The sequence below is a fragment of the Pimephales promelas genome, chromosome 21 (genome assembly GCF_988280905.1).
Source record: "Pimephales promelas chromosome 21, fPimPro1.hap1.1, whole genome shotgun sequence".
In the NCBI taxonomy this organism is placed as follows: domain Eukaryota; kingdom Metazoa; phylum Chordata; class Actinopteri; order Cypriniformes; family Leuciscidae; genus Pimephales; species Pimephales promelas.
In genome coordinates this window covers 26,380,961-26,404,237 of record NC_142789.1, presented here as the reverse complement: position 1 = coordinate 26,404,237, position 23,277 = coordinate 26,380,961, and the positions used below count along the sequence as shown (strand labels likewise).

Sequence of the window (23,277 nt, the reverse complement as noted above, 5' to 3'; positions counted from 1 at the left end):
TTGCTTTCAGCCAACCTTCTGTAGCAGGTCCTGGAAATGCTCAATAATTACAGCGAAAGATTTTCCGCTCATGGCAAAGTGATACTGTTCCTGTGGTTTCGTCTCAGAATGCCCATCTTCCATTATAATTTCCATCTCCTGTTATCAGAGAACACAAGTACAGAGAGATGCTGAAGCTAAAGCGATACAATTTTGGGGTTTTAAAAATCACCATTAAATCAGACCGGACCATTCTTGTTTGTTTTTTGTTTGTTTTTTATGGAATACTGCATTATTTCCACAAATAATTATTACTTTTAAACTTGTGTGGCCTCAAAATGTTTCATTAAAAAAACTTCCCCTCCCTCTTGCAGTATTCCCTCTCTGAGGATGGGACAACCTGTCAGTCACATGACATCACAGCAATAGCAAACCACAACCATCCAATCAATTACCAACGGACAAAATTAAGTCTCACCCCACATTTTCTCGTTCAAGAAGTCATTTCACTCGCTTATACATCACAACAGAAAAGAAAAGACTCTGTTTCATGCAGACTTCACTTCCCCAAAGGTTTTTTTATATGTATATTCTATGGCCTTGAGTACTTTAATTGTAAGTGTCCTACTGTAAAAGTGATTTAATGCTGAAATAATTTCCTGTGGTAACGGTCAACATGCAAAAACAAGCTTTTGATAGAGCTTCACATGTACCATTCCTGTGACTGCAGTGACAGGTTCTGGCCAGTAGGTGGCACACTGACCTCTAGTTTGGTGGGCTTGTTCGAGGGTTTGCCGGGTTTGTCGGCGTAGTGCCAGTTGATCTTGGCAGCCTGGCCGTCTTTAGGGGGTAGAGCGTCGGCAATAATGACTCGGTCTTGCGGCTGAATCATGCCGCAGTCTCGTGCCACAGAGATGGCCGTCAGCATGTTGTCACCTGCACAAGAGAGGAAAAGATGAAGAAAATAAAAGCAGTGTCCTTTTTAAACCCCATTCTTTTGGACCTGGGTATGCATCCATTATACTGGTATAATGGTACTTTTTGTTAGTGAACAGTGATGATGGCTGATATCTGGCAATGGCCCAGTGTTCCTCATGATTGTAAGCGTGGGTCATTTTACAAACTCAATCTGCTTATGTCGTTCACAATGCTGTATTCAGACTCATCTGAACTTTGGAGCGCTTGGCTGGTAATCTGGAGAGCTGAGAAGCTTATTAGACCAGATTCCAGGAATACCTAATGAATTAAGCTTCAAAGCTCCCAGACTCTTGTCTGTCTGCCCACGGCTGGTCATTCTTAACGCCCTACCGTCTTCAAACAACATGGGCATGTTCCACTCTTGATAAGCTAATCAAGTAAACTAACACAAATAAGGTAAGCTGTAAGTAACTGAACCAGAATATCCTGTCCCAAGCAACTGCGACAAAACAATTATTATATCTAGCTTCATGGGTAACACATGCATATTACCTTTCAAAAGTTTAGTGTCAGTAAGATTTTTTTTTTTTTTTAAGGAATTAATACTTTTATTCTGAAAGAAATTGTGACAAAGTGACAATAAAGACATTTATAAATGTTACAGAAGATGTATAATTTAAAGGGGTGGTAAAATGACATTTTCGCAAGATGTAAAATAAATCTCTGATGTCCCCAGAGTGTGTTTGAAGTTTTAGCACAAAATACCCACATATATTTTTACATAGCATGTTAAAGTTGTCACTTTTTAAGGGTTTGCAAAAACGCACTGTTTAGTGCCTGGCCCTTTAAATGCAAATGAGCTGCTGCAGAGGGCGGGGTTTCAGTTTCCGTTTGTTGTAGTCCTTTTCTTTAAAAGCAAATATCTTCCTTTGCTTTGAACTTTGAGCATTGTAACTTATAATGATAACGTTGTTTATGCTCAAACAGCAACATTACATACTAACTAAAGTTAGAAACATGAAATACCCCTATAAATGCTAAGAATCCTGAATAAAACATAAAAAAAATGACTGTTTCCACAAAATATTAGGCAGCACAACTGTTTTCAAAATTGATAAGAAGATATGCGTCACAGAATACTGAAATAATGATCCCAAAAATTCAGCTTTGCCATCACAGGAAAAAAAAAAAAGACATTTTAAAAATGTAAAAAATTATTTTAAAATGTAATATTTTATAATATCACTGCTTTCACTGTATTTTTTAATCAAATAAATTCAGCCATGACTAACATAAGAGACTTTTCAAAAATCTCACTGAGCCCGAACTTTTGAACGGTATTCTATAAAATGTATAGAAAAATGTATAAATATAATAATAAATAATATTAATATAATAAAAAATTTTTTTTTTAAAATGACCTTTTGAAATGAATATTCAGGAACTGTATTAAACTCCCAGTTTTTCTGAAATTACACAATTGCAAGCCATGAAAAAGCCTGGTTTACCTGTGACCATAACGGTGCGTATGTTGGCACGTCGTAGATCTTCCAGAACCCCTGGAGTTTCCGTTTTCAGCTTGTTCTGCATGATAATCAAACCCAGAAAATCCATATTTTTCTCAATTTGATCCCTGTAGAAGACAAACCAAATACAACTTGGCATTAAACGCATAGTGGTGCTACATGATAAAAGTCACAGCATAACACTGCAAATATACCTTAATAAAGTGTTTAATAAAGTTTAAACTTTACCTGTTAATGTTCTGCACTTTGTGAAATGTAAGTTTGGATTCTAGTCGTCTGTGTGCCAGCGCGATGACCCGGAAACCCTCTTTGGTGTAGTCCTCCAGAACCTCTGCAAAATCCTCTGGTACTGTGGTGCGTCGTTAGAAAAAGAAAATCCAATGTTGATTTGAAATTCAGAAAAAAGGAGATAATAATGGGCAGATCTTCCACTCACCTGACTCTTTCTTACAGAGGCTTGCCACAACCTCCGGAGCTCCTTTCAGATACGCATCCATGCGTCTCTCTCCAATCTGACGGACGACCACGCTCATTCTTTGCAGGGCGGAGGAGAAGGAGAACTGCCGCACAATACCGATCATATAGGACGCCTGCACGAGACACGACAGAAAGCATGTACACACCAATATACGTTCATAATGAAAATCATACAATTAATAATAGCCTTGGTACATACCGAGAGCTCATAGAGTTCTGACAGTTCCTGAAAGGAAACCACAAGAGATCAGAACAATGTTGTGAATACGCTGATATATTTAAACAAATACTTAAGACCATAACAAGCAGAGAAATGCTCATCAAACATGCATAAAACATTAATGGGCAGAATATGTACATTATCATTCAAAAACTTCAGGTCAGTAAGATTTTTTATTAATATTTTTATTCAACAAGGATACATTAAATTGATCAAAAGTGTCAGAGCCGTTTTAATTTACAAATTCCGTTTTCTGTTCCATTCTAATGGTTTGTTTATATTTTAATAAATCAATAAGCATGTATACTTAATTGAATGCTTAAAAAACATTGCGCAGACCGAAGTGCCCGTGCCCTCAGATCACTTGTGGTTACAAGAGGTAAAAACTATATAAATACTGTTCGTTTTCTCACACAAACCGCTCGTTTCGTGTCTTAGGCCATCAATGTGTCCTTACATTTACGAGTCATTAAATCATGTTTAATTTGGACTCCTCTGTGCATGCTCTTTGAGGTGGTGACCATAGACCTCCACTATATGACTGATAGACAAGAACGGTTTGACCTAAAACTATCTAAATTGAAACTACTGTGGAAACAAAGACACCCTGGATGCCCTTGAGGTAAGCTACAACATACCAAAAATTAATTTCAAAGTGAACTGTCCCTTTAAGGCAAAAACACCCAAAAATATACCTTTAGAAAATTGATCAAAAGTAACCGTTAAGTCATTTATGATGTCAAAAAAGATGTCCATTTCAAATAAATGCTATTCTTTTGAATAAAAGTTTCACAATTATTCTCAACATTAATAATATTAATGATAATGATTTCTGAAGGATCATGTGACACTGAAGACTTTGCAGATTTTTAAAAGCTCACCATGTCTTGTTCAGGTGATATTACTGGTGGCGGCAGAAGCTGATTTGGCGGTTTTACGTAAGTGAGTTCAATGCGGTCGTGTTGAGCCGTCTCCTCCTCTGTGGCTTCCACCAAGATCTGAAGACCATAGATTAAGAGTGACACCCAAAAAAATGTTTAAAAAAACAAGTACAACTTGTTCCAAAAGTTGAATGAGGATATAACAATCTGTTCTCCTGTCACAGCAGACACTGACCCAGCCTGTGGCCTCGAACATCTTGAGGTCGAGTGGATCTCCAGAGAGCTGACCCTCAATCTTAGTGAGGGAGTGACAGGTGGCCATGCAGGAGACAAACTTGGTTGTTACTAAACTTTTATCATCTGCCTTTTCTTCTGAATGGTGGAATCTAGGGAAGAGAGATTATTCGGTCAAAAACAGACAATTTCCTCTATGTTAATTACAAAAAACAATTGAGAATGTTTATCTAGTTTATCCTACCTGCCATCTTCTGTTCTTTGAATTCCCCACATGTCCAGACCATCTTCTGTGAGGGTGCCCGTCTGAAATTATACAGAATAATACAATATTTAAAATGTCTAAAAAGGATTAATTTTTTTGTAGTATAAAAATAATTTCTTCTTAATAATTATATTATCATTGTTGTATTGATATCATTTTAGGTATTGTTTAAAGCTGCACTGAAACTCTCATTTAGACCTTGAACTGTTTGGTTCCCATTGAAGTCCATTATATGGAGAAAATCCTGGAATGTTTTCATCAAAAACTTTTATTTCTTTTCGACTGAAGAAAAAAAGACGTGGACATCTTGGATGACACGGGGGTGAGTAAATTATAATTTTTTTTAAAGTGAACTACTCTAAATTAAATAAACACAACTAAATAATACAAATCATGCAGTTAGCTAATATGTGTTTATTTTAGAACTAGTACATTAGTACATTACTAGTAGTACATAGTACATACTTAGTACATTTTTTTTAAAATAGGGACATAATGTTGACAGTCACCTGATAACAGATCAGGAACAAGCAGTTTCTGTAAAGCTGCTTAGAAACGGCATGTATTGTAAAAAACAAACTGCGAATTAAAAGTTTATTATTAAGCAAAATGTCACCCCAATTTACTTGAATTAACCAATTAAATGGCAATGAGTGTGTTAAAGAAGAGTTGTTTTTAAAAATCATGCAGAATATATGACTTATTTCACTTACGACTATTTCAGGACTACTCCACATTTACCTTGTCAAAGCACACCAGGTTCAGCTGCCCACAGATGTTAATTCTTTGAGGGCTGATGGAGAAGATCCCCACTTTCTTGAGACGCCGCTGAGCGTAGACGATACCCGCTGTCATGGCTGCCGGCAGCGCAGGCGGCACCGTGATGGTAATAATGTCCAGAGACTTGACTATGATTTGCTTTACTGGTTCCTGCAGAGTACACATCATAATTGGTAGATGCGCTTTTTCCACACTTTATTTACTAGATTAATTCATCCAACAGCTCACATTTTGATTTACATCACAATTCTGCTCAAAGCTTTATACAAATTCTGTTATATATCCTACAACTAAAAGGAACTGACATCACAACAATGTGATGCTGCTCCTTTTAAGACAGTAAAGATTGATAAAAACCTGATTTATGATTTTCATGACTAAAGAATAGACAAAGACGATGCTGGCAACAGCCACCAGGCACAGGAGGAACAGGTAGGCGTCCCGGTACAGCTTAAAGTCTGTGGGTTTGGGGTACAGGATAGACCGGATGAGTTGCCCTTTAGCAGTGCTGAAACCTAGAAAAGAAAGAGAAAACATCAAGAAACTACATTTTAAGCATCAGATAGGCAGGACAATTATGCAGTCTACAAAGGGACCAAATTTAAAGGAGTAGTTCACTTTAAAAAAAAAAACTTTTGCTGATAATTTACTCACCCCCATGTCATCCAAGATGTCCATGTCTTTCTTTCTTCAGTCGAAAAGAAATTAAGGTTTTTGATGAAAACATTCCAGGATTTTCTCCATATAATGGACTTCAATGGGAACCAAACGGTTCAAAATCCGAATGAATGTTTCAGTGCAGCTTCAAAGGGCTTTAAACGACACCAGACGATGAATAAGGGTCTTATTTAGCGAAATGATCGCTCATTTAAAAAAAAATATATTAAAGTTTAAGTTTTATAAGCACAAATACTCGCGTTCGTGACTCTCCTGTTCCAACTCGTTCATCAAAATGAACGAATCTTTATTCGAGTCATTTGATTCGTTTTGATGAACAGGAGAGTCACGAACGCGCATCACAGAACAGAGCAAGGCGAGCATTTGTGCTTATAAAACGTAAACTTTTTTATTAGATAAGACCCTTATTCATCGTCTGGTGTCGTTTAAAGTCCTTTGAAGCCGCACTTAAGACTCTCATTTGGACCTTGAACCGTTTGGTTCCCAATTAAGTCCATTATATGGAGAAAATCCTGGAATGTTTTCATCAAAAACCTTAATTTCTTTTCGACTGAAGAAAGAAAGATGTGGACATCTTGGATGACATGGGGGTGAGTAAATTATCAGCAAAAGTTTTTTAAAAAGTGAACTACTCCTTTAAGGCAGCATCAGATATATCCCACAAAACATTGCAGTAATTCTGGCTTCTAACCTGTTCGCACTACCACAGCTTTAACCATTTCTCCCGTGTAGTAGCGGGTCTGAATGACATTCGTGCCACAGAAGAGTGTATGTCTCTTGTGTTCCTCCGTGCTGTAGATCGTGTCACCATCCGCACCCTTCTTGTCCTGCCGAGGGTTCGGAAGGTCCGTCTTGGTGACCGGAACACTCTCACCTGAGAGAGAACAAGGAAATAAACATTTTTATATAAAATTTTTATATTTATATATAATATAAATGATATATAAATCTATATACATGAAAATATTTCTTAAATATATACAAGCATGTGTGTATCTATATCTATATATAAAAATAATTATACACAGTGCACCCACATATTTTATGTAAAAACAAACTTTTATTTTGGATGCGATTAATCGTTTGACAGCCCTAATTAATTAACAACATGTACTTATTATAGGTTTAGGGTTAGTTTCATGTATTTACGCATAACGTACAGTTATTACTATGGTAAGTACATGCAACAACGACACTGTAAAATAGTTTTTTACCCATACTTTATTTTACTCACAAATAAAAACAGTATGACCAATTAAGAAATAACTGTTACAAATGATAATATTAGCCAATATTAATAAAGCGGAGATAAAATAAAATCTCTAACACTATTTTAAGTTAATTAGCATGATGCTCAAGATTTTTATTATCACATAAAATACAAACAAAATTCAAAAAAGACAACTAAAGTAAAACAATAAATGTTAATAATTTCCAGTAAAAGTTTAACTTAATCACAATAACATTATTATTAATTCAAAAATGTATTAATTTTAACAAAACTTCAATAATGTTAGACACCCATTTTGGTTAACATTAAAAATACTTCTAAAGCATTAATTCATCTTAGTTAATGTCATTTCAACAATTACTAGCAAATTTTAAGATGAATCTGTTAATATTATTTAATGGATCTTAGCTATTCTGAACTAACAATGAACCGTTGTAAATGTGTTAACTTGCAATAACAGAATAATAAATACAACAGCAAATATATTAACTAATAAAACGTTATAATATATAGGCTATAATATAAGCTTTTTTGCCCCACTCTAGTGGGCTCGGTTGTTATGACATCACATTTGGATGCAGCCAATCACCTGTGAGCATGCTCTCATTAACAATGCAGGTTCCACAGATGAGCACTGCGTCACAGGGCATGATGATCCCGTTGCTGGGGATAACGATGACATCACCCGGGACCAAGTCTGTGGACAGGGCTTCCTCCGTTTCTGTACAGCAAACACAGAAGCCAAAGAGAGGGAGGATGGGGAAGGGTGAGCCGTAAAATAAAACCAGTCTGTCTCAGCAGATGACTTAATAGGCAGAGTGCCGAGTCATCGTGACTTTGGCCACTACATCAGACTCCCTGAAGCAGGTAACCCAGGCCTGCGGCAGTGTACGTCATTACAAATATACTTAGAGTGAAAAAATGCTTTTTCAGACGATCTGAGCCGTACCGTTTTCGCCCCTGCAGACCGTAACTCGAACAGTACTGTGTGTTGCCACCATGTCGTGTAGCATTACATATTGCTGAAAAACAAAAGAAAATGTTCCTGTGAAGAACAAATAAACATTTGCGTGTCTAGGCAGCACAGTAAATCTAACAGGCATATAAAATACTGTTAGCATATCTCAGTTTAGCAATCAGAAAATTAGCATCAACTCCAACCTTGGATACGCCCTATGACTAAGAGCTAAGCTTCATTTCTCTAAAATCCAAATTCATACTGATCTATTCAAATTGTTACATTAATGTTACATTACAATAAATGTCTATAGTTTTAATATGCATGATTTGTCAGTGCTTGTTATTCTACAAAAACAAACCTTAAAATGTAAAAGGTTTGTAAAATGACAAATTTTTGTTTGTTTATTGGGGAATTTTTGCCTTTAATGAAAATGAAATATTTAAATTAATAGTTTATTACATATTTTTAGGGGTGTAAGCATTTAAATATTCAATAATATTACATTTAAAGTAGTATAGTACAACATTTATTGTATGTATAGACTAGAGTACAATAATTATATTATACAAAATATTAAATGTATTAAATATTAAAATTCTAGACTTATACAGGCCAAAACTTTTTTTTTTCAGGCATTTTTGTCTTTAATAAAATATATATATATATTTTTCAGGCATTTTTGTCTTTAATAAAATATATATATATATTTTTTTTTCAGGCATTTTTGTCTTTAATAAAATAACATTACATGACAATTTAATATACATATATAATTATTTATTTGAAAACACTAAATAGAAAACAGCAAGTACATATATATATATATATATATATATATATATATATATATATATATATATATATATATATATATATATATACACACACACATATATATATATATATACATATATATATATATATATATAATTATTTTGTATAGCATAAAATTCTAATTCTAATAATCCATTAGATTTTTTGAGTTAATGACCAGAACTTGAAAATAATCACTCACTTATTATTGGTCAGAGTCTATCAATGATCCCAATAAATATTTATATATAAACCATTTTACAAGCCTGCTTACCTTTTTAATAGTGTAGAGAGAGGTAGCTATTGATATGAAGGACATGACGACTATGGCCATAGCGTAGTAATAATATTCATCGGTACACCACAGGATAACACTGAAGAGCTGGAAGATGTAGAAAGGATTGAGGACCTGCAAAAGAGATGGAGAAGTTTCAGTTCACTTATTTCAAGGGAAGACATATTCTCAACAGCAGAGTCAGCAGTGCTGTGTCATGACTCATGCCATTCTCCGGCCTGGGTCAGTTTCACATGTCACTCGTACCTCCTTAATTAGCAGCTTGAAAAGAGAAGGCACTTTCACGTCTATTTCATTTAGTCCGAAAAAAAATCTCCTAAAATAGAGAAGAAAAGGACTAAGTGAGATTTGTACAGTCAGTGCAATCCAGTTCAGGGCTCAATAATTAAGATGGCCTCGCCACAAAACATTTCATTATTAGCGACATGATCTTTTTATGTGTGGAAATAATATATTTGAAAATATTATAGAAATATTGGTAACACTTTACAATAATCTCAGAATTTACTAATAATTGTTCAGATTAGTTAATGCACTGCACATTAAATGTTAATAAATGCTGTAATCAACACTTTATTTTACAGTGTCCTTGTTAAATGTTACATGTACATATTATGCATAAATAATTACAAGCAACTAACCTGAAACCAAACCCAACTCCTAACCCTAAAGTACAAGTTGTTACGGTTTTACACTGTAACAAGGACAAGTGTAACCAATATATTGATCATTATTAGTTCATCTATTATTAGTTGCATTAACTAATGTTAACAAATGAGACCTTATTGTGAAGTTTTACCAAAATATTAGACTAAATAGTGGATTTTTAAGCATATTGTGATTTGTTCATAATGTTTCCATCCATGAAAAATGATGCTTCCAAGTCCATCCCAATTAGTTTGGTAATTTCGCCACAACCTCATCTATGTTGGCCAACTTAACATTGGTGATCTTGACAGGACAACCATTTTACTGAGCCTTTACCTGCAAAAATGTCAAATTCATCCAAAGGTTTCACCTGTACTCCTGCTGGTTTTTGTTGATCCCGGCACTGTGCTTTGAGTGAACGGATGAGCAGGTCAAGCTCAGATCCTCCAGGCCTCTGCAGAACAGAGACGATAGTTTAAAAAAAAACAGTATCGGAGATTTAGAGGAACATTTTCACCAATCTTAAAGGGATAGTTCGCACAAATTATTATTCAGTCTCATGTCATTCCGTCGTTCGTTCATCCTCGCAAAATCCAAAAGATATTTTTAATGAAATCTAAGAGATTTCTCTCCTTCCAATGAAAGTCTAGTCTTCCAGTTTAGTCCAAGTGAAGTCTTCTGAAGAGACTTGATCGTTTTATATGATGAACAGATTTAATTTCACATATAAACATTGATCAGCGTCTGAAACAAACAGAAGCTCAAACGTACGTACATGCAGGAACAAATCTCATTGGTTCTTGCGGAAGCTTAAACGTGCTGCGTAACACGAGAATGAAACCTCATTGGTTCTCGCAAGTCAAGCGAATGTCCTTGAGCTTCTGTTATCAAATTTGAATTCTGCAAACATTGCTTGCTGATCAATGTTGGAAAAGCAGCTTTAGATTAACACTCGAACCTTATGGATTTCTATTACGATCTCTTTATAACCGCATTGAAGCATCTGAATAATAGACATTCCACAGATTTAATTTAAAAAAAAAAAGCATAATTTGTGTTTCAGATGATGAATGAAAGTCTTATGGGTTTTGAACAATTTTCATTTTTGGCTGAACTTCCCATATAAGATTCAGGAGCTATAATCAGACATGCTTCCTTACTTCAATACTTCAAAGTTGTGTATGGTGTCGTTCCAAAAGTACTTAGTGCTGTGGAGGGTAAAATAACGTATCTGTAATACAAAAAGAAAAGACACTTATTCAGTCACCAATGAAGCTTAACTATAGCGTTGAGTTAGTAAAAACTAGAATTTGTGTAGGAAGGATAAGACCGATTTGGTGCATAAAATACCTGCACATGCTGGTCCTCTTGATTCCTGGTGATTTTCTCAGGGGCGGAGTCAGAAGGGTTGTGGGCGTGGTCATTGGCCTGAGGGGAGGTGGTCTGAGAGGCCAGGTTGTCATAAGGGTTCTTCCCAGGGGCCAACATTATCCGAATTTTCGCTTGAAACCAGCGCTTAAACTCATCCTATGGACAAACAAACAGATTATAGCCAAACAACGAACACAAATTGTATTAGAATTATGACCGGCAGCCTTTTAGCTGACTCGGAGTTAAGTGTCATCAACCACTGAAGAACATGATGTCTGAAGCATTCAGTAATTCATAATTATGTTAAAGACTTCAAGTTGAATTATTTGAAATATTTACTAATCTGCATAAAGGCACGTGCACAGATAACACTTTACAATAAGGTCTTATTTGTTAACATTAATATATTAACCAACAACGAGCAATAGATTTGTTACAGTATTTATTAATATTTGTTAACATTAGCTAAATAAAATTAAAACTGTTCATCGTTTGTTCATGTTAGTTTAAGTTGTACATTAATACAATTTTTGAGTTTAATAACGCATTAGTAAATGTTGAAATTAACATCAAATAAGATTAATAAGTCAATAAATGTCTCGAAGTTTAATATTCATAATTATTTATTTATTGTTTATTCCTATAGGGGGATTCCGGTCTTATTAATAAAAAAACATTTATAGTATGTATTGTATACAATAAATACAATCTAGAATATCTAAGTATTTCCAGATACAATCCAGATTCAAAACGCATGATAAACGTAAGGTTTTGTAGAGGTTTAAGACATACAGTGCTCCGTAAGAGGGCGACGTCTGCGTCTCTGACAGCGGTCCGTGTGCAGGTGGACTTCACACACCATTCAGGCATCCAATAGAGCAGCAGGAAAAGAAAACCGCCTGTACACAGACCGCCTAAACACACCAGAACCAGCTTCCATCGGCACAGCCGATACCCGCTCAACTCCTGCACAGAAAGAAAATCAAAGTGCCTTATAAGAGCGGGAAAAGCATAAAAAGGAAGGAGAAACAAAAATAATATATACCATCTCATCCTCCAAATCCCTGTTGACAATCTTCAGGTCTTCCTTCTCCATCCTGATCTTCAGTCCTGGCTGGATGACTGCTGCGCTCCTGCACACACACACACGCAGAGATCAGATCACACGCTAAGTGTGTGTTGTAGTGCAGTAAGGATTGTGTGAGGCCCAACAACAGCTGTTATACCATTGCTTTGTATTGACAACCAGCTGACCTGAGATGACGCACAATCATGTGCACACGTAAACACAAACACTCGGAGAAGGACTTCCTGTGAGTCACGATCCTGAGCTCTACAGCGGAGAACCACGCTGAGAGTCTGAGAGCCGGACAACAGCTGTCAAACTAGTCAAACACAATTAAAAATGTCCCTCTAAACAGAATGAGATTTATAGGCACTGGGTCCAAAATGTAATTTTATCAACCAATGGTAGATGAGTATGCCATTTAAATATTTAAAAGTATTTTCTCTCACCTTAGTTATTTATTTGTATGTTTGCCCCTTAAAGGGATAGTTCACCCTAAAATGAAAATTCTGTCAGTAATTACTCGCCCTCATGTTGTTCCAACCCTGTAAGACTTTCACTCATCTTCGGAACAAAAATTAATATATTTTTTATTAAAAGAGTAGTTCACGTTTAAAAAAAACTTTTGCTGATAATTTACTCACCCCCATGTCATCCAAGATGTCCATGTCTTTCATTCTTCAGTCGAAAAGAAATTAAGGTTTTCCAGGATTTTCTCCATATAATGGACTTCAATGGGAACCAAACAGTTCAAGGTTCAAATGAGTTTCAGTGCAAACTGTTCAAAGGGCTTTAAACGACACCAGACGATGAATAAGGGTCTTATCAAGCGAAACGATCGCTCATTTAAAAAATAAATAAAAAAGTTTAAGTTTTATAAGCTCAAATGCTCGCCTTGCTCTGTTCTGCGATGAGCGTCAGTGACTCTCCTGTTCGAACTCGTTTATCAAAATGAACAAATCTTTTTTCGAGTCATGACTCGAAGGGTCGTAGATAAGACCCTTATTCATCGTCTGGTGTCGTTTAAAGCTTTGAAAGCTGCACTGAAACTCTCATTTGGACCTTGAACCGTTTGGTTCCCATTGAAGTCCATTATATGGAGAAAATGCTCATCACGTGATAAACTTAAGATTGAACCACTGTAGTCACTCGGACTATTTTAACGAAGTCTTTAACTTCTCGGCTGGCGAGTTTCGATCCCTATGGAGGAGTGATCCAGCTCTTGATTTAATCAAAAATATCTTAATTTGTGTTCCGAAGATGACGAAGGTCTTACAGGGTTGGACCAACATGAGGGTGAGTAATTACTGAAAGAAATTTCATTTTGGGGTGAACTAACCCTTTAATTTGAGAATTATGTCACACAATTATAGATTTAAAACAAATAATAACAAACATGATTCAGACATCCAAGTTTCAGCAGAAACTTTTACAGTTTGACTTTTCAAACTGCTTATGTTTTACATTAGCAAAGGTCAAACTATTATTCTTAAAAATCAAAATCCAACCAAAAAAAAAAAAGCAACCACCAAACTGGAATGTTTATTTGTGCACTAAAGTTTTCGGCTTAACTGGTTCTTAATGGGCGCTCTTTTTTGACCTTGTATGCAAACACTTTTTATGTGAAGTGAAGCTGTGGAACAGGTTAAGTTCAGTGCTTGAACAAAAAACATTGAGGATTAATGGTTGAATTTCATGTCTGTGCGATGGCAGTTGTCTTGAAGAGTGACAGGAATGTACAGCGTCCATGTGCACGTGTGTTGGGGATCGACAAAAAACACTGGTGTCAGTCAAGAGGCTCTCATTACAAACCACCAGCCAAACAAAGTCTTGCCAATTAGTTGATAATGTAATAAAAGTATTATGTAACCTACCATTTATGCTATTGTTATTCAACGTTATCTTGTAAGGGTGAATCCCATAAAGCTTGTCAGGAACATGCCCAAGTATTTCATTGAATTAAGAACATGTATCCATCAAATGTGTCCGTAAAAGTCAGATTAACACACTGGAGAGTTGCTTTATAGTAGAAATTGAAGTGGTAATTCGAATTGAAAGCGACACTAAGAATATATCGTATAAAAATGGTATACAAGTAATCATGACTTGCACATTGCTATCTGTTTGTCATGACATATGGAATACTGTTTCTGTGTCCAAGTCTCTACTTGTTTCATACATTTAAGCTAAGCTTTAAAAACTGACTGGCCATCAGGATTTCAGAGTGGAGATTTTTCGGTAGAATTACATGAAAAATGTGTGTGTATTGCAGTACCGTTTAGAGCCAGACGATATATCGGCAGGCCGATATTATCGGCCGATATTAGGCATTTTCCAAAGTCAGTCCTTCCAGAAAAACGTGGAGTTTTTTTGTGATTGTTGCGGGCAAAAATCCTTGATTACGCGGCCCGTTTTCTTTAAAAATGCGATGGAATATGCGGGATATTTATGCAATTTTATGCGATGAAATTGCGGGAACTTGCAAAAATTGCAGAAACTTGCAAAAATTGCGGGAATTTGCAAAAATTGCAGGAACTTGCAAAAACTGCGGTTTGATGAAAAAGAGAAAAAAAGTGATTCCGCCAACACCCTGTTCTCACTAGGCCACTACCTTGATGTAAAGAGTCATTTCTTATTACTTCCTTTGATAAGCAAGCATACTACATCATAGAAAGTGCTGGGAATATTTAATTTCTCATCTTGTTTTATTTCAGACTATAACGAGTTTAAATAAGGTGTGGCCCCTTTAAGAGCTGCGCGCTCCCCACATAATGCGGCCCCCGCATAAATATGCGGACTTTGGCTTATTTTGCATTGAATTCAGCGATCGCATAATCGTGTTTTTCTGGAGGGACTGCAAAGTATCGGTATCGACAGTTGTAATGGCCGATAAATGAGATTATTTCAAAAATAAACTAAAAATGGACGAAACACACTTGAACCATGTCATGAGTGTTGGAGTTGTATAGTTTGTCCACCAGAGGGCACTCTACACCGTTCCTGTTGGCAACACTCGTTGAGTTGGTCGCGATACATACATTGCTTGAATAACAAGTAAAAGAACATCACCATCAGTTCTCTTAACTCAAATAAGCTTGACAAACTTTGTGACTATCATGTCCAATTTTGCTGCTGTTAAATAGGCCGAGAGTGAAGCGGAAATAGCTAGTGATAGTTACGTTACGTTGTTACAGTGTAGTTGACTGACTGTCCTTTTAACTTTTGACAATGTGACTGAAGTTTTTCTTTAATAGCGTGTGACAGTTATAGCAGTGAGACGCATCATCTCTCCTTGGCCTGCTAAATTATGGCTCATCATAGACTAGCTAACCACAAAGCTAGCTAATGCAATTATCATCAGTCTGTTCTGTTGTGACAATAAAAGAAACAAATTTCTTTTTAAAATGCATTATCATATTATTTTAGTTAAAACTCATACATAACTACAAATAACTAATGTTAGGGAAATCTGTCAATGTTTTGTTGCGTATTATTGGAATATCGGATTTTAAAACCAAAAAATATTTGTATCGGTATCGGCCTGCAAAATCCTTTATCGGTCAGGCTCTAGTACCGTTTGTTGTTTGCTTTTGGCATCTGATTGAGCGAGAGAGATTGTCCAACAGTGTTTGGACCCGGAAGTGGTGTAAAAAGGGTCTAATGTGTTTTTTACTTGTCCATTTTTTACCAAAGGTAGTCAAACGCATGTGGTCGAATGTGTTCGAACAGCCACAAAACAAGACGACCTTTTCCACGCCAACCAGACAGGATTTAAACTTTGTTGGCTGGAGACCCAAGTATGGTTTGAAAATCAAAAATCACAATGTTCTCTCGCCATTCCTGATTTCTAACACACACTAACAGTGTACGATGGCTGTCAGAGCAACGAATATGCTCTCTGCTGCTCTCCATATGTTTTTCTGCTGTCTTTAGGTGTGTTCATACATAAATTGCACAAGCTTATTTTGTCCATTGGATTATATAGACCCTACCCTCAAAGAAATCAGGACAGAAGGGGTTGAAAGTGGACAAAAGAGACCGATTAAAACACCTGGTGTAAACAGGTATAGGTCTTCCTCGTTAATTTCTTATCCGATCAACCTGAAACGCACCTTAAAGCTACACTGTGTGATTTTTACCCCCATCTAGTGGTGAAAAGGTATATGACCATCCAGTGAATATTAGTTTCTGTTCCTCTCAATTCCGATTTCGTTTTAACTCCTACGGTGGCCAATGTAGTCCAAGATTAACATGGCTTCCAGTTGGACCTCATCCATGAGTGTTAACTCAAACGTAAACGCGAAAGGCGAAGCTTGAATTAACGGGTATGTCCCTCTTTGGCTAATGTACTTTCAAGATGGCGACCGACATTAGAAGCCCTTACCCGTATGTATTTCCAATGGCATATTATACACTCACGAGAATACTTTATTACTCGAACAAAGTAAATATACATTAATGAGCACATATATTTTTGAAAGAACTAAGTGTTTTTAGCTAAGAATAAACTAAAAGAGTTACACAGTGTAGCTTTAACACCAGCTGTAAACAGGGCCTAGAATGCAAATTGGGGCAAAAATATGAGCAAAAATCAGTGTCTCTTGAAAAAAACTTTGCTGTGAGTGTATGAGGGCCTTTAGACGGCAGCTCACTAGGTTTTTGAACCTGCTTAGAAGGGACGGCAGGGAGGAACCTAGTGCAATGGCTGGTGTGGTCACCTCAACAAAAGGGCAACAGGGAGGCAGCATGGCAGAAAACAGGGAAAGTGTGTGAGTGTGTGTTAGACAGACGGGTGTCACTGCTCCCTGATCTTATCAGTCCCCCGCACCCGTACAACACACCACGGAAAGGGGAAACCCAACTCAGGGCCGAGCCCTTCCTACCATTCTAGAGCAGCTGCGATGTGGTCACATTCTGCTCTCAGCTACAATTTAGACGCGAATCGTGAATCCAACATGCTGCGCTTTTTTTCTTCCTTCCTCTCGAGCAGACTGTACGATGAATACAAGGAAACACCGCAATCATAAACCTGACAGGCCTATTTACTCAACCCACGTCAATGTGTCATGAAAGCAGTTATTTAGCAGACACTTCTTTTCCAGACAATCTTTCAGTCACAAACCCAAAGACAGCAAAAAGACATCTTGTGTAACTCTTTTAGTTTATTCTTAGCTAAAAACACTTAGTTCTTTCAAAGATGTGCTCATTAATGTATATTTACTTCGTTCAAGTAATAAAGTATGCCATTGGAAATACATACGGGTAAGGGCTTCTAATGTCGGTCGCCATCTTGAAAGTACATTAGCCAAAGAGGGACATACCCGTTAATTCAAGCTTCGCCTTTGCATTTACGTTTGAGTTAACACTCATGGACGAGGTCCAACTGGAAGCCATGTTAATCTTGGACTATATTGGCCACCGTAGGAGTTAAAACGAAATCGGAATTGAGAGGAACAGAAACTAATATTCACTGGATTGTTATATACCTTTTCACCACTAGATGGGGGTAAAAAAAAAATCACACAGTGTAGCTTTAAAACCAATTAATATCAGCAAGAGGCAGAGATGGAGTGAGCAAAGCGTCTTGGAGACGTTTCCCAAGTTCTTCTAGATTTTTTTTTCTTCAGTTTTTTCTGTTTCTTGATGTAATCGTAGACGATGGTGAGATCAGATCTCTGTGTGGAGCATTGGCTCCTTGTGCATACAAAAATTTCACTGGATTATTACAATTAATGGCAGAATGAATGTTTGAAAATGTAAACTGATATTTCCTACTGAAACACTTCAGCAAAATATATACATAAGTGGTTTAAAACTAGCGGTGGAACGGATCACAGTTGATCCGTACGGACATGGGCCCACGGTTCGGCTCGAAAGAAAATCTAGCTCCTAGGAAAATCTAGGATTAACTAGCTCCTTTAAATCAACTTTTAAATGGAGTTTGCTTGACAAAATGAAACAACAAATGTGCAGGGCATGCTTACAATAAACAAACTGCAATCCTTAAAAGTTGCCTTTGCAGTTATTGTTCTAGGTGTGAACTCCCATTTCTAGGTTTACTCTAATTTAAGTCAAAAAGCTCTACAACTCAGAGCAGGAATTAAAGAAATAGTTCACTTCAATGAGTCCACCAACGGTCTGGTTACCGACATTCTTCAAAATATCCCTGAAGAAATAAATTCATAAAGTGAAGGTGAGTTCATGATGCCAATTTTCATTTTGAAGTGAACTATTCCTTTAAAACTGTTGACAGCTGTTATCCTGACCTAAAGCCACCATAAGACTTCAATCATTCTGAATACTTCAAGGCCGCTTTTGTCTTTTTTGAACCATGACAGCTCCTTGTTACGGTCACACACTTTTGTTGTAGCTATAGAGTAGCAAAAAATTAATCAAATGAAGGTGAATTCTTTCTAACACCATGTCCAAACCAGACGCAACACTGTAACACACAATAAAATATATCTTTCCAATGATAATCAGAGTTTTTGTCCCAACCAGCTGCACTGGCGAGTGGTGATATCCAACTAATCTATTTTAGAAATGGTTTCCATTCATGGATGGAACAGCAACATATGACAATAATAACCCCAAGTGCTTTATTTAATGTTAAAAGCATATAATGTGTGATCTTTAAAGCCAAACTGAAAGCGACAATGAATCACTCGCCTCAGACCTTGAAAATAAATTAGGAAAGAAACAAATATTGTTTCAGTCACCCAGTATGTAGTTTTAATAATAATAGAATCGTGTAATATTTATGATTTTGATTATGTACTAATCCATTTCGTTACGAGTGCAGTGCGCTTGCAAGAGAGGCTCCGCCCACTCACTCTTCTGATTGCCTGTGATTTATGATTGATTGCGTCACGTCTTGTAGTCGCTTCGGGTGTGTAAAGCGAAATGATTTTAATGATTTCATAAATGATTTTATTTAGGAACAAAGCTAAATGATTTTGTGCACATTCACATTCCCTTACCTTCAGATTCTGAGCGCCGTGGCCCTGGGCAATCCTTTCACCTATAAAGAGGCCTCTCTTGTGTACACTCTCGCAGACGTGGACTCCTGGGAAGAAACAAAAGAGGAAATTGTTAGATTTTGGCGTACTTGGCCGAGCAGTGATTTGGGTGGCTCGCCAATGTATTAGATTTCTCCAATACATAAAATAGGTAAGCTTGACCAGTTGTTGTGGGGAGAAGAATTTATTGGAAGGTTTGTAGTGTGCCGCACAAGCCCTCAAAAGTGAAGCCAAAACGTCTCGATCGCCCCCCTGTGGCCGGTCCTAGTATAGCTCATAACCCCCGCCTCCCCATGTTATTCAATGGAACGCGAGACCAACTAAACAATTAAATTATACTTCACATATCCCTTTTCCAAAGATAGTTTGTGTCATTTACTGTAGTTTCTATCCCGTTGATGTAATTTCAAGTGTTCGTTTTTAAAATAAGTTTGTTTTTAGTTAGTTATGTGATGATAAAAACGGTGCTCTGACATCATGATTGACAGGTTCTCTGTGCGAGGTAGTCACTGAAGCACAAGCGTATTTTTTTACGTAATAATGTTGATTATGTGGTTAGTAGTTGTATTTACCTTATTTTAACGAGTTTCTGCAATCAGCAGACATTATTGGAGAAGAGCGAAGCAGACAGACGCCACTTAATGAAAGTGCGGGCCGTGTGCTTGCATTTGATTCAGCGAGAATGAGGGCGCTGCCTTGATTTCGCGGCTTTACTTTCTGCTCACGACTGCGAATGTCTGGTCCCGAAAAGGGCAAGTGCGCAGACTCAAGTTCCAAGATGTCAGCGTCGTATCAAGACACTGGCAGCTTCAGTACTCTCTAGCCCCTTTTCCACCAAAGCATTTTGAGAGCCGGTTCGTTGCCGGTGCCAGCGCGTGAACCAGTTCTTTGTGTTTCGACAGCCAAAGAACCGGTTCGCGGCCAGGTTCCAAAGCGGCACCAACTCTTTGCTGGACTAGAACCGTTCTTTTACCACATCATGCTTACGTCGGGGTCTGGCGCGGGTTTAGATGTGTTCTTAACATCTTTTCTGACCATAATAAAGGATCGCAAAGCCAAGAGAAACATCTCCAGAAACACGATGGAGTCCGCCTTTGTAATTGTTATGCTTGAAGTTAACGCAAGCGTTTCTATTTTTGTAATTTTTTTATTAAAGACATTATAAGTAAAGAAGAAAAGTCACAATATAGAACAAATAAATGGAAAGAAAAAAAGACACAATTACAGGGGTACATAACTTATCAGAAAAGATTACATATCAAACGAAAAGATTAAAAGACTTACATATTTCAATTGTTTTTAAAGCTTTCTTGGTATACGAGTTAGGGATAATCCCAAAGTAATGTTGTATTTTGGATGCAAATAAATATTTAGTCATTTATTAATTCGAGCACAAATGTTAATCCCTCAATGCGCAACCAAAAAAAAAAAAGTCTGACAGCTATATTTCACAAAGCTCGTCTGACAAGCTCGTCCTGCATGCATGGATTTCTTCAGCTGTCTGAGATCCTTACTGATTGATTTTCAAAGTTTTCAGAGAGAGCTGCATCCGCTGAGTCAGTATTCTGCAGGTAGCTCCATTTACAAGCCAGTTTCACAAGAACGCTCTCTGGGGCGTACATTAATAACAGTTTCGTTTATGTTATGTTACAAGTTATGTTTTAATAGCAGTTTCTTGTTGAATCCGGCATTGAATTGGTGGAGATTCTGGAAGCTGTCTTATGTAAAATGCACAGCACAGACAGCTAAATTACGATTGTAATTTTCAGGAACATAATCAAACATAAATTTGAGCCATTATTGAAAACAGAAGATCTGACAGCTGGCAGAAATATGGACTCTTTTTTGCATATTCCAGAGGAAATTTATAGGTTACTTACGTAGAAAACCTGGGAAATATCTCGTTGTAGTCCCATTCAAGTCATTTTTGTAGGCATTAAACTCCCTGATTTTTAAAAGACGATATCTCTGCTTACAACTTTGCAGATACTATTCATGCACCACCAGCAACATTACACACTATTTATAATGATGAATGTGACATCTCAATAAACCACCCCTTTAATCACAGCCTGTTTTGTTTCCCGCTGCATTGGGTCACTATCGCTTTGACTTTACTCCTCTTTAGGACAGCATGACTCCAGTATCACAGTGTTCATAAGTTAAGGAGGAAAATGCTCTCGAACAATGACGGAGAAGTCTCGTGGCATATTCGCTGATAAGAAGTAAGAAGATAGAGAGTAAGGGTTTAATAATTAGATGGCCTTCAACAATGGAGTTAACCGTTGGGTAAATGTGTCACAATAAAGGCGTGTTTTGTTGCATGATTTATTCTGAAGTCATAAAGATAAAAGAGCAGGAGAAAATTATATGACGGCGAGGAAAAAAATAAGTTACATAAACACAACATTAATCTGACACAGAAAAACACATTCAAACAGACTTTATAAAACGAGCTGGAAAGTCCTACAACACACACACGCTGGCTGAATAAAAAAAAAGAAATGTAAAAATCCCCCTATTTTCTGTAGGAAACCACCAGAATCCCTAACTTTTCTCATCAGCCTATCTTATATAAAATATAACAGATAAAAACAACATAATGGACATTATTGTGGTTGACAGATGTCAATTTTGGACCTTGAACCAAAACAATCTATAAAACCCTTAAAAATATGATTTAAAAACCCACAAGAAGATACTGTGGCAGAACAATAGTAAAGCAATTACACTAAATATATATTGTGGTACTGAATGATTACCACAATATTTATATAAAAATATAATCCACACAGTACTCCAAATATTTCAAATAACATAATTTAGCCAACCAATTTAACCAAGGTCAAAAACAGACAATTTTAAATGTAAGATTATTGAGATTGTTTTATGGATGTGACAATTTTGAACTTTGAACCAAAACAACAGATAAACCCCTTACAAATTTGATTTAAAAACCCTGAGATAATCTGACAGTACCAAGCGATGACACTAAATATAGGCCTGTATACCGTATCATAAATGATTGATTACCACAATAGTCATAATAAAATGTAGCCTGGGTTTCCCCATTGCCGCGGCGCAATTTTATTCACGCTGCAATCACAGAATGGGGAGGGAGCAGCAAGACGATGAAGACGTATATGCGACACACCAAAGCAGTTTGTTCATATCTATGGACCCATATGGCAGCGGACGCAAAGTTACCCTTTGATACGACAACATATCGGCTCCACTGATTTGCAGAGGGGGGATTTAAAGCTGTTCCCCTTTTTTTTAATTTTTACTTCATACAACCTAACTCCTTTTTAAATCAATATTTTGAGTCAAATTATTGATTTATTTGGTAGGTAGCCATGTTATAAGTGGGAAAATGTGTAGTGAGGAGGCGAATACAAACCCTTCAGACTGATTCAAGAACAATTCCACTTCGCGGGGTTGTATTCGCTATGACCGTCTCACTAAACATTATCCCTTATACTTTATTTATTTATTACTATGAGGGCTGACAAGACAAAATAAGGACTGTCAAGTGTGTTTAAACAATGCGGTACAACCAAACCAGTAGCACTACCATTTTTGCTAAATCGTACATATTTTACGAATTAGCCAATTCGTATGAATTCGTACGAATGACCTACCCCTGACCCCGCCCCTAAACATAACAGTCACGTGGGTTTAGACTAGGGATGTCCCGATCCGATACTCGGGATCGGTATCGGCTCCGATCCTGCCACTTTTGCGGGATCGGGTATCGATCAGACGAGGCCGATCCAAATCTGATATTGTGCGTATACTATTATGTTATTGTTAAAGGGTTAGTTCACCCAAAAATGAAAATTCTGTCAGTATTTACTCACCCTCATGTTGTTCCAAACCTCTATTCGTTTATTTGTTCTGCTGAACACAAAGGAA

General features: G+C 36.8%; 1 protein-coding gene and 1 long non-coding RNA gene across 5 annotated transcripts in view; one reads left to right on the top strand and one right to left on the bottom strand.

Moving 5' to 3' along the window:
* Window positions 1-23,277, bottom strand: part of atp13a3 (ATPase 13A3) — a 44,390-nt gene that overhangs the window by 15,240 nt on the left and 5,873 nt on the right. For 3 of the 4 annotated variants that reach the window (XM_039673358.2, XM_039673359.2, XM_039673360.2), the window contains exons 2-23: window positions 19,324-19,409; window positions 12,323-12,410; window positions 12,070-12,243; window positions 11,257-11,433; window positions 11,067-11,137; window positions 10,277-10,360; window positions 9,505-9,574; window positions 9,238-9,372; window positions 8,139-8,211; window positions 7,779-7,910; window positions 6,650-6,832; window positions 5,638-5,795; window positions 5,242-5,430; window positions 4,480-4,541; window positions 4,237-4,387; window positions 4,002-4,118; window positions 3,100-3,126; window positions 2,860-3,013; window positions 2,652-2,772; window positions 2,406-2,530; window positions 743-915; window positions 16-138 (exon numbers count right to left, since the gene is read on the bottom strand). In XM_039673358.2, the coding sequence (XP_039529292.2) occupies window positions 16-138; window positions 743-915; window positions 2,406-2,530; window positions 2,652-2,772; window positions 2,860-3,013; window positions 3,100-3,126; window positions 4,002-4,118; window positions 4,237-4,387; window positions 4,480-4,541; window positions 5,242-5,430; window positions 5,638-5,795; window positions 6,650-6,832; window positions 7,779-7,910; window positions 8,139-8,211; window positions 9,238-9,372; window positions 9,505-9,574; window positions 10,277-10,360; window positions 11,067-11,137; window positions 11,257-11,433; window positions 12,070-12,243; window positions 12,323-12,373 (2,550 nt within the window). In that variant the 5' untranslated portion in view covers window positions 12,374-12,410; window positions 19,324-19,409. Of the gene's footprint in view, window positions 1-15; window positions 139-742; window positions 916-2,405; window positions 2,531-2,651; window positions 2,773-2,859; window positions 3,014-3,099; window positions 3,127-4,001; window positions 4,119-4,236; window positions 4,388-4,479; window positions 4,542-5,241; window positions 5,431-5,637; window positions 5,796-6,649; window positions 6,833-7,778; window positions 7,911-8,138; window positions 8,212-9,237; window positions 9,373-9,504; window positions 9,575-10,276; window positions 10,361-11,066; window positions 11,138-11,256; window positions 11,434-12,069; window positions 12,244-12,322; window positions 12,411-19,323; window positions 19,410-21,242; window positions 21,512-23,277 lie in introns of those variants that run through there. The other variant, XM_089125295.1, reaches the window with a different exon arrangement.
* LOC148970482 (uncharacterized) lies at window positions 4,383-5,408 on the top strand. The gene is made up of 2 exons (XR_016148670.1): window positions 4,383-4,822; window positions 5,225-5,408. It is a non-coding gene; the product is annotated as an uncharacterized LOC148970482 (long non-coding RNA).